This window comes from Mya arenaria, chromosome 4 (genome assembly GCF_026914265.1).
Source record: "Mya arenaria isolate MELC-2E11 chromosome 4, ASM2691426v1".
NCBI classification, from domain to species: domain Eukaryota; kingdom Metazoa; phylum Mollusca; class Bivalvia; order Myida; family Myidae; genus Mya; species Mya arenaria.
The window spans coordinates 77,903,829-77,916,160 of record NC_069125.1 but is presented as its reverse complement, the minus strand read 5'-3'; the positions used below and the strand labels follow the sequence as shown (position 1 = coordinate 77,916,160).

Genomic DNA, 12,332 nt, shown 5'->3' with positions numbered 1-12,332 from the left:
CCCTGAACATATATTGTCATTGATTGGTTGTAAAAAAAACCTGCACCTAGGTTGTCATTGATTGGCTGTAATAAAGGCCCTGCACCTAGGTTGCCATTGATTGGCTGTAATAAAGGCCCTGAACCTAGGTTGTCATTGATTGGTTGTAAAAAGGCCCTGCACCTAGGTTGTCATTAATTGGCTGTTAAAGGGCCCTGAACCTAGGTTGCCATTGAATGGCAGAAAGAAAAGGCCCTGAACCTAGTTTGTCATTGATTGGCTGTAAAACGGTCCTGAACATAGGTTGCCATTGATTGGCTGTAATAAAGGCTCTGAACCTAGGTTGTCATTGATTGGTTGTTAAAAAGCCCTGCACCTAGGTTGTCATTGATTGGCTGTAATAAAGGCCTTCAACCTAGATTGTTATTGATTGGTTGTAAAATGGCCCTGAACCTAGGTTGCCATTGATTGGCAGTAAAAAAGGCCCTGAACCTAGGGTGTCATTGATTGGCTGTAAAACGGTCAAGAACCTAGGTTACCATTGATTGGCTGTAATAAAGGCAAAGGCCCTCAACCTTGATTGTCATTGATTGGTTGTTAAAATTGCCCTGAACCTAGATCGTCATTGATTGGCTCTAAAAAGGCTCTGAACCTAGGTTGCCATTGATTGGCAGTAAGAAAAGGCCCTGAACCTATATTGTCATTGATTGGCTCTAAAAAAAGGCCCTTAACCTAGGTTGTCATTGATTGGCTCTAAAATGACCCTGAACCTAGGTTGTCATTGATTGGCTCTTAAAAAGGCACTGGACCTAGGTTGTCATTGATTGGCTGTTGTAAGAAAGGCCCTGAACCTAGGTTGTCATTGAATGACTGTAAAGAAGGCCCAGCACCTAAACAAATTTAACATCAAAATTACGTTTTGTTAAGGATTTGCATTTATTACTCCTGACTTTAAGTATTGCATGCATCTGTTTACAAATTCTGTTCTCAGTGTTCTGTTCTCAACGTTAGAGTTCTGTTTCAGTGTTCTGTTCTCAACGTTAGTGTTCTGTTTCAGTGTTTTGTTCTCAATGTTAGTGTTCTGTTTCAGTGTTCTGTTCTCAACGTTAGTGTTCTGTTTCAGTGTTCTGTTCTCAACGTTAGTGTTCTGTTTCAGTGTTCTGTTCTCAACGTTAGTGTTCTGTTTCAGTGTTCTGTTCTCAACGTTAGTGTTCTGTTTCAGTGTTCTGTTCTCTGATCTGTTCTCAGTTTTCAGTGTTAAGCGTTCTTTGTTGTAAATCTGACTATCGTAATTGTTTTGTAAAAGGCAAAATGCTTGATTTGTTTGGTGTAATTTTTCAGAAGCGTTATGTTTATACGAGTTCAATAAACGAACTTTTACTACACAACTATCAAGTTGCCTGCCACATTCCGCTGGTGTTTTTCATTTGTCTTTATTTTTAAGCGACTCTTTCTCCTGAATGATGTATCTACGATCCCCTCCCGACAAAGCGTTGTAAACACTGACTAATGATGCTTGCTGACAGGTCACGTTCAATATTAAACATTTTAATTACTGCGAGAACAACTCCATTGTGGGTTGTGGAAGTTGTCGAGCGGTTGAGGCAACACTACGGACCCTGTGGTGATAGGGTTGTTGTATCATTAGACATCAGCGCTTTGTTTCTACTTTTGCGCACAACCGCTCGGAAATAATTGGTGACAGTTTTCATAGAAATTAAAACTCACCATTTCCATGTTATTGAGATGTTTTGAAGCGATCATCGATGATGTTTGGATGGTTGGTAATGCATTTGTTTTTTATATGAGAGTAGTGTACAAGCCCTTTATTCTAGTCAGTAGCCAGAACTCACTTTGTTAACGATTTCAGATAATAGCTGTCATCACCATCAGTACCATTTCGTATATATATTTGTATATAATGTGTAGTTGCAATGAAAGATAAACTTTCAACAGGGTACGGTCTGCTAAGACTGGAGACGCAATGAATCGTAGAAAGGTCCTGTCACAAGTTCTGGGGGGCATTGGATTGTCTTGCTAATTGAACGACCGAACTCGTTTGATCAAGTTAAAAAGAACTGCATGAGACAAAATGCATCCTAGGTTGTCTTAGGCTGGCTTTCAACAGCCGTGCTACAAGTTTTGAATGGTTTTACGTTATTGATCGGTGGACTCTTCAGTCGTCAAAAAGTCGTGCAATTAGTCATGACTTTCAAAGACCAATCCTGTGAGATATAAACAATATACCGGGTTGGTTCTGAAAAAATGTATCTACCATCAGCTTTAAACAAATAAATACTCTTGAGACCAATAAGCAATACATTGGAATTAATAAGAATAAAAACATAGTTCATTATAATTGCCAGGAAAAAGACTGTAGTGTATAGAACTTAACGGGAACCAACATATTAATTCCTCGTTTATTTGAAAAAAGAGAACGAACGTAATATCATTTTAGAGAGAGCTGAATTTGTAATCGCTCCAGACACGACCAGTTACACGACCATTCTAAACCGGTCACAACCAATTGTACGACCAGTCGTAAAAGTCACGACAAGTTGCACGACTATTTTCACGACCAGTCATAACCAGTTACGACCATTCGAAAAAACGACCAGTGATGACTAGTCGTGAGAGTGGTCAATAATGATCGTCGCAGGTCTTTGGTGATCGTACGACAAATCAAAGTCTAACGACCATCCGTGTTATCAGTCTCTTACGAGTCGCAGCATGGTCGCGGCTAATCTCAAGGTTACATAGTGCCAACGAAAGTGATTCTTATCATCATGAAAATCGTAATAAGACAAATAGGTTTAAACAAAGCAGCTCAAATGTGACTTAAGCCGTAAGACATTTACCAATAACGATATGTTGATGGTTGGTTGATGCGTGTTATTGAGTTGATGGTTGTGCGATGCGTGTTGTCATGTTGATGGTTGTGATATGCGTGTTGTCATGTTTCTGGTTGTTTGATGTGTGTTGTCATGTCGATGGCTGTGCTATGCGTGTTGTCATGTTGATGGTTGTGCTATGCGTGATGTCATGTTGATGGTTGTGCGATGCGTGTTGTCATGTTGATCGTTGTGCGTTGCGTGTTGTCATGTTGGTGGTTGTGCTATGCGTGTTGTCATGTTGATGGTTGTGCTATGCGTGCTGTCATGTTGGTGGTTGTGCGATGCGTGTTGTCATGTTGATGGTTGTGCGATGCGTGTTGTCATGTTGATGGTTGTGATATGCGTGTTGTCATGTCGATGGCTGTGCGATGCGTGTCGTCATGTTGATGGTTGTGCTATGCGTGTTGTCATGTTGATGGTTGTTCTAGGCGTGTTGTCATGTCGATGGTTGTGCTATGCGTGTTGTCATGTTGATGGTTGTGCGATGCATTTTGTCATGTTGATGGTTGTGCGATGCGTGTTGTCATGTTGCTGGTTGTGATATGCGTGTTGTCATGTTGATGGTTGTGCGATGCGTGTTATCATGTTGATGGTTGTGCGATGCGTGCTGTCATGTTGATGGTTGTGATATGCGTGCTGTCATGTTGCTGGTTGTGATATGCGTGCTGTCATGTTGATGGTTGGTTGATGCGTGTTGTCATGTTGATGGTTATGCGATGCGTGTTATCATGTTGATGGTTGTTTGATGCGTGTTATCCTGATGATGTTTGTTTGCGTCTTATCATGTTGGTGGTTGTGTGATGCGCGTTGTCATGTAGATGGTTATACCATGTGTGTTGTCATGTTGATGGTTGGTTGATGCATGTTGCCATGTAGCGCTCTGTATCTTGCTTGGTGTACGTTTGATCATATAGACGGGTTATTTCTTCATATTGAAAGTGTCAGATACGAATACTTACAATTATTTCCCTATTAGTGAACTTTTGGTTCCCATTCATAAAAATCATTTATGGGGATTCAATATGAATGATATGTAACATCTAAAACTTTAAGCTCGAAATGGCAACCTCTATGACACACACCTTTTACATGATCGTGGCCTTAAAAACAACCATTTAAGTTAAACCGCATGCGGTAAGTTCATTTTCAAAGTGATTTGCACTCTGTCAGTTGAGCTGGTTGATTGCCATTGAAGATGTTTCTGGAAAATTCAATACAAATTTGTTAAATAGATGTCATAATACAGGATGCAAGAAGTCATGCAGACGCATCTAAGTAACTATTTAAAATGTCCCGAAGTTGGTAATGGAACATCGTTATCATGCATGTTTAATTTTGTTTCGTTTTTGCTAAGGATGTTGAATGTTTTCATACGTTTTGTTATTGTGTATTTTCAGGACTCGATCCGAGACGAAATATAGATATGCCATATGTGCGAACTAGAACAATGAAAATGTTCACCCAATCCTTGAATGTTTGCTCAAAACAGTGTTTCCACTACTGTGTGTCTGTGCTCATGTTGTACGTGGTGTGCGGAGTGCGCGCGTGCAAGTTCCCGCGCTACCTGGAGACGAGCGCCATGTGGATGACCCACAACGAGCACGGCAACCAGAACAAGGGCTACTTCACCGACCAGTTTATGAAGGCCTCCCGCTGTGACGGAGGAAACTGCTACCAGTACCAACGAAAGTGCCTCTCCAAACACAGCGACGACAAGTTTGAGGTGCAGCACACCACCGTTAAGCCCAACTCACCACCCATGTATCTGTGTATGCAAATCCTGCGCCGAAGTGACAGTATTATACAAATACGCGAATCTTCCGAACTGTACTATCGCAGTCCTAACGCGTGCAGCGAAAAGCACCTTATTCTGGATAACTGGCCTATGGTGACTTCTGAAAACTTTGAAAAGCAAAAAATCGCGTGTCCGTTCTCCGGCGGGTACAACATCCGGTTCCACTCCTCCGACAACGAGCCTAAATGCGCGACGGAGATCATCCCACCGCGCCTTGAGAGCGAATGTGAAGCCGGGGACGGCATGACTATCAATTTCCAGTCAGAGGCGTGCCGAATACCCGCTCTTGAGATGGCCAAGGTACAGCCCATATATTGTGCCGCCACGTGGACTTTTAATAATTTCACATTTGTAATACTTAGACCTCAAAGTGACGATTTTAAGGCGTGGTGTATGAGAATTAAAGGCACAGACATGAATAAAAAGATCGAGCACGGTGAAATATTTATTGACTTTGTGTGCGCACCGGGTGACGGGAGTGGAACTATACGAGAGACGTCAAACTACCTGTCCATTGAGTTTGAACAGCGGATCATCAGCTCCACGTGTGCGGACTCGTATAGTTTCTGTGACGATCGTCGGCTGTGCAAGCAGGAAATGTACAGCATCCATTGCCGGAAGTTCTGCAATTACTGCACGGGTGACCCGAGCATGTGCTCCTTCCCGGGCTCCTTGCAGGGCACGTGGCTCGAACGATTCCATGAAACTGAGGTAAGCATGTGCGATGTCATTGTGGGCGTCAATTCACGATATTTGGTAGTCGTTTTTTTACAAAATGTATTTAGGTAATTCTCTTTGTTTTATCAAAGGGACTAGACACCAGATGCTACCAAAATCGAAACTACAGAATTTCCCCAAAACAAGTATAGAATTTTTTACATGAATTAAAGAATGCAACCAACAATCATGTCGCCCACAAGCTGTCTCAGCTAAATTTCCTCGTTTAAAAATAGCGCGGAATGGTTCTCCCGTTCAAGAATATCGCGGAATGGTTTTTCCGAACACCTTGCAAGTCACGTGATCGTTTCACAATAAGCGTTTTACCAGCTCGCTATCACTTTCAGCAGTGTTTATCTCTTTCAAAAGTTTATATCTATCAATTTCATCACCGATGTTAATCTGTCGGGCTCTACGTTGTTTCGCAGCAGTTTTCTGCTTCCTTGCATTGTCCATCCTTTTGGGAAGCCATGAAGTGGGTATATTTAGCATGTGAAGGTCACGTGTTGTGTCGAAATATTCACCGCCGCTATTATTATTAAACTAACTGGGAATATACACAAAAACTGCGGTGATAAATGTGTCGTTAGTGGTGTGATAAATCAGTAAGCAAGATTCAAGCATTGTACACAACAATAAATATTTTATTTACATTTTTGACAATTTTTCGTTTTCCCCTGCAATCGATATTTGGTGTCGAGTCCCTTTAATTCTAAGTTCCTTAGGGAGGATCATGAGATATTTAGATTTTTATCTTTCTTAATTTAAATATGGTTGTTTAGCATTTTAAGACTTGTTTTTTCTGCAGTAGCAACATTTTGGCTAAAGTTTACTTGCAATCATGAGAAAACTCGATCCAATTAATTGCTGTGCCTTCTTTCTTCTTGATGATTAAGTATCATGACAACAGACATGCACATTTAAACAAGAGCATTAATTCACTCACACCAGAGGATTGTGCTTAAAGACAAAGACATACACCGTCAGTGTTAATCTTGTTTTTTGCACACGTTGTATGAAAGGTCGTATGGTTACCCTAAAAAGAGACGGCTTTCTATATATTTAACTAGTATAAAGATTTACCCAGTTTCTATTTAAGCTGTCTTACGTAGAGTTATTCGATTGTTTTCAAAGGACATTTTCCAGGCAAGGAAACATTTTGAAATAAGTTGTTTATTCCACATCAAAACCTTCAACTCAATTCGCATACGTATGTTTGGCGGTGCCTTAAGGGATTTGAAGCTATCATCGTTTCTTAAGATGCTTTGTACTCTGTATATATCAGAATTTCTGGCCGAGACGAGTTGAAAACTCTGTAATTAAATAACACTTGAAGCGTCTCGCGTGCGCCCGCCACACAGTGGGCCATTGCATTGGAGCCCGGGGACCCGGCTGTCGGCGCGATGATGGCGCCCATCAATTGTTCACATCCGGCCGCCCAAGCCGCGCATGCTGCACGCGAACATTGTAACTTTCTACATATAACTATGCCACTCAACATTACTTCAGTGTTGTATCTTTATTTCAAGAAAATGAAACACGTGACGCGAGTTTTGTGAATGTCAGAACATCAGTCATAAAATGATAATGTCATGGCGGCTCACCGAAACCAATCGCGTATTTATGATAAGGTTTGTCAGCAGAGAAGAAATACGAACTTATACATTTATAAATGAAGCAAACAACAACAACAGCAACAACAACAACAACAACATCATAATAATAATAATAATAATAATAATAATAATAATAATAATGATGATACTAATAAAAATAATAATAATCATCATCATCATCATCATAATAATAATAATAATAATAATAATAATAATAATAATAATAATAATAATAATAATAATGATAATAATAATAATAATAATAATAATAATAATGATTATGCATGTGTCGTGTGTTGCAGTGGCGCCTGGACGTGGAGTTCTACTCATTGTCGATGACGGGGCGAGGCCGGTTCCAGTGCCACGAGAAGGACGAGCACGACTTCCTCAACAACACCATGCTACTGCAGACCTTCAACAACGGCTGCTTCCCGCGCTATGCGTGCCTTGAGGTCCGGAAGCACGCCCCTTCCATCCTGGAGTACCGCCTGAGTAACCGCGTAGGCTGGCCCATCAAGTCCTGGGACACGCTCAAGGACGATGTTTGTGACGACTCTATGTTCAAGCCGAACGCCGAGGACCGGGAAATGTTCGGTAAGGGCATTGAGGAGAAGCCCATGCGGAACATAGTGGATATCGCCTTCCACTCTAAAGTGAACTGTGAGCTTGAGGACTTTCCGCTGTTCCGGGACAACCAGGTGTATGTGCATGAGGAGGATGTGTGCGATTACTGCCTCATGTACAACCCTGCACACCGCACCACACATCTCGGTCTCCATCCGCTCAATTGCTCATCACCAAGCCTCAGTCTCAGCCAGAAGGAATATCACTGTCTTGGGGTGTTTCCTCATGACGAGAACGCGCATTCGGTGATCACTCGGACGATGCACCACCACCAGGAGTACATGTGCTGGGTGTTCATTCACGGCGACGACCGGGAGGAGCGCCTCGGTACCATTTACGTGGTGGACGCTACTATCTGTGGCAGCGCCGCCGTCGAGGGGCTCAAGAGCGGCAGTATGGAGGCACTACGAACCTTCACGGTGCCCTCTCAGCCGCGCTCTTGTCCTTATTTGCCGGAAGTTCAGACGCCTACGCTGACCCCGCGGACGACGACCCCACGCGCGCCCACGTCCTACGGGTCCGACGTGCCTGTCCAGAGCGAGCGGCCAACGGATCGCCGTTGGCCTGACCACACCTGGCGAGCAGGCCCATCCTCACCACAAACAGACAGATTATCAAACCGGGCACACGGCTTTAAACCTTCTTCTAACAGTTTTCTTCCTTTTACACTCATCTATTTTATATCTAACTTGCACTGCGTTTAACGTTTTCAGTAATTATTGAATTTACAATTTGTATACATAGAACTTTTTCATATACTATAGCCAAAGATATGTCATTTAAACTGCTTAAGTGTAAATTAGAATCCATTTGGAATGCGTTCTAACATACGTTCACTCGATCGATGAATATTCATTGAAAGTATGTTATTTTGTTAAAATATGTACTTTTATACTGGCCTAACTACAGCAACACCATTGCATATTTAGTCTCTTTAAAATAGTATTGTTTCAAAAGAAACATACAGAGGCATACAACTGTATGCGACATATTTGTTGAAATATCTGCAGTTTAACCTTAGTTATAATACATCACAATGACTTACGGTTAAACAATGTCTTGGTAAGAAGCATGGACCTTGAATGCTTAATAGTAGCTCGCAAACAATACGAAGTGTTAGATATACGCCTGAAAGTCCATTACGAAAATAAGATATTTATCATAGTGTACATACAGAAGTATGTGAAAGAAGTAAGGTTCCATATTAAGTAACACATTTATAAATAGTTCCATACATTTGAGTTTCACATTCCTATATTTATATTATACATTGCATCAATGCGTATTTAGGAGTGAGAGTGGTCCGGGTAGGGGGTGGGGGGGTTAGTGGTGGGGAATTGTTCAATGTTATAGGTGTCCGCCTCTCAGCGCAGAGATTCGATCCCCACCACGGGTCACTTCTCACGGGGCTCTCAAGAAGGACACCAGAATTATTTCTGCCTACGACACGGACTCGACAGTTTTCTTTCTGCCCACGTCACGGACTCGAACGTGTTCTATAAGCTGTCAGCTTTCACCCCAATCGAGTTTAAAGAAATTTGTATAAGCTAATGCGATTTTGATTTCAAGAAGGTCTTTCCTGGTAAAATACCATCTAAAGCCAGACGAACGGTCATAACTGTAAGGTATTAAAATCGTTTAAATTGTCATATAGGAAACATTAAGGTAGTTCTCTAGTAATCAAGTTAGAAATGAAATGGATTTACGATCGTCTTGAATTCCTACATGATATTGCGGCTTTTATCCCGCACTAGTGTGGCAGGACGGAGTACTTCATGACATTGTAGCTTTTATCTCGCACCAGTGTGGCAGGACGTAGTTTCTACATGACATTGCAGCTTTAACCTCGCATCAGTGTGGCATGACGTAGTTTCTACATGGCATTGCGGCTTTTGTCTCGCATTATTGTGGCATGACGTTGTCTTTATTTAAAGTATTTAATTGTTTGTCTGTGGCCGGTTAGCTAGATGGTAAATCACCGAGCTTGCACGACTCGATTTAAGAGTTTAAGTGTGTGTGACAAGTTAGCTAAATGGTAGATCACCGTACTAGTGTGTATAAGCAATAAATTGGCTAAATGGTAGGACACCGTGCTAGTGTTCCAACACGACACGGTATAAGCATTGAATTGTGTTTGGCATTGGCATTGGCTAGTGCTAGTGTTCCTGAACCACGTGTTTAAGCACATGTGCGTGGCTGGCTAGGTTGATGGTAGAGGTCCTTGCTATAGCAAAAATAATTCCAAATGTATGTGTCACATTTTTTCTTGTATTTGCCTTACTCGAGTTACCTAACACACGATCTTCTGTACCAATTGCTGTTTAATCTATTCTATAACGAAATACTTGCCTGACTTTTTTCGGTATTACGTTGTTTGTAGTCATTTTATTTAATTACGTTTTAAGCATTTACATTTTGTATATCCATTGTACATGTTATCGCGTGCTCCTGTTTTACAGTCGCTTTTTGTAAAAAAAAGTATCATACATGTACATATTATATAATTATCTATTTACATTATTCACATGTGCTGTTGAATACAGATTGTTCCCCTAGAGATTTAAGCTTGAGAGCCTCGTGTGATTCTTTGTCAGTAGATGTGGAATAAACACTCTGGCAACGGGTCAGCGTTATTCTAATGTGGAGGGTTTATGCTTTTTTTCTAGGTTTATCTCAACACTTCAAAACTAGTTCGTTGTCAACATGATAAAACCCAAGATGGATTTGCTCTTTAAAAATTGATAAAACAAGTTTTGATTTGCTGGAATGTATGCCATTATATAATTATAGACAGTGCTGTGAACATGTTAAGCATAATTGAGTGAAGTAATTTCCAAATGTGCGAAGTGTATACGAGAAATTTCGCATTTTTTAAGACATAGTTATTATAAAGATGTTATATAATGAATAAAACGATACGAGTTTGGTTTGTCATTGACATCATCCACGCTTAAATCTATGAAGGGGCATTGTGCATACATGACATTATTCATTATTCGGCAAAGTCAGCACATTACAAGGCCGCTCCATATTTCTGTACAGTGACCATATTACAAGGCCGCTCTATATCTCTGCCAGCAAACCACAGTACAAGGCCGCTCCATGTCTCTGTATAGTGGCCACATTCCAAGGCCGCTCCAAGTCTCTGTACAGTGACTACAGTGCAAGTCCACTCCATATCTCTGGACAGTGACCACAGTACAAGGCCACTACATGTCTCTGTACAGTGACCACATTGCAAGGCCGCTCCATGTCTCTGTACAGTGACCACATTGCAAGGACGTTCCATGTATCTGTACAGTGACCATATTGCTATGCCGCTCCATGTCTCTGTACAGTGGCCACATTGCAAGGCCACTCCATGTCTCTGTACGTTGGCCACATTGCAAGGCCGCTTCAAGCATCTATACAGTGACCACATTGCAAGGCCGCTCCATATCTCTTTACAGTGACCACATTGCAAGGCCGCTCCATATCTCTTTACAGTGACCACATTGCAAGGTCGCTCCATGACTCTTTACAGTGACCACATTGCAAGGCCGCTCCATGTCTCTGTACAGTGGCCACATTGCAAGGCCGCTCCAAGCCTCTGTACAGTGACCACATTGCAAGGCCGCTCCATGTCTCGTTACAGTGACCACATTGCAAGTCCGCTCCATATCTCTTTACAGTGGCCACATTGCAAGGCCGCTCCATGTCTCTGTACAGTGGCCACATTGCAAGGCCGCTCCATGTCTCTGTACAGTGACCACATTGCAAGGCCGCTTCATGTCTCTGTACAGTGACCACATTGCAAGGCCGCTCCATGTCTCTGTACAGTGGCCACATTGCAAGGCCGCTCCATGTCTCTGTACAGTGGCCACATTGCAAGGCCGCTCCATGTCTCTGTACAGTGGCCACATTGCAAGGCCGCTCCATGTCTCTTTACAGTGGCCACATTGCAAGGCCGCTCCATGTCTCTGTACAGTGGCCACATTGCAAGGCCGCTCCATGTCTCTGTACAGTGGCCACATTGCAAGGCCGCTCCATGTCTCTGTACAGTGGCCACATTGCAAGGCCGCTCCATGTCTCTGTACAGTGGCCACATTGCAAGGCCGCTTCATGTCTCTGTACAGTGACCACATTGCAAGGCCGCTTCATGTCTCTGTACAGTGGCCACATTGCAAGGCCACTCCAAGCCTCTGTACAGTGGCCACATTGCAAGGCCGCTTCAAGCATCTATACAGTGACCACATTGCAAGGCCGCTTCATGTCTCTGTACAGTGACCACATTGCAAGGCCGCTCCATGTCTCTGTACAGTGGCCACATTGCAAGGCCACTCCAAGCCTCTGTACAGTGGCCACATTGCAAGGCCGCTTCAAGCATCTATACAGTGACCACATTGCAAGGCCGCTTCATGTCTCTGTACAGTGACCACATTGCAAGGCCGCTTCATGTCTCTGTACAGTGGCCACATTGCAAGGCCGCTCCATGTCTCTGTACAGTGGCCACATTGCAAGGCCGCTCCATGTCTCTGTACAGTGGCCACATTGCAAGGCCGCTCCATGTCTCTGTACAGTGGCCACATTGCAAGGCCGCTCCATGTCTCTGTACAGTGGCCACATTGCAAGGCCGCTTCATGTCTCTGTACAGTGACCACATTGCAAGGCCGCTCCATGTCTCTGTACAGTGGCCACATTGCAAGGCCGCTCCATGTCTCTGTACAG

The 12,332-nt window shown here is 42.7% G+C and overlaps 1 protein-coding gene across 2 annotated transcripts in view; it reads left to right on the top strand.

The window, feature by feature from the left end:
• LOC128233008 (uncharacterized) overlaps positions 1-10,551 on the top strand; it is a 30,025-nt gene extending 19,474 nt beyond the window's left edge. For both annotated transcript variants that reach the window (XM_052946858.1, XM_052946859.1), the window contains exons 2-3: positions 4,271-5,379; positions 7,304-10,551. In XM_052946858.1, coding sequence (XP_052802818.1) covers positions 4,297-5,379; positions 7,304-8,329 — 2,109 coding nt within the window. In that variant the 5' untranslated portion in view covers positions 4,271-4,296 and the 3' untranslated portion in view covers positions 8,330-10,551. The remainder of the gene's footprint in view (positions 1-4,270; positions 5,380-7,303) is intronic.
• Positions 10,552-12,332: the final 1,781 nt, after the last annotated feature.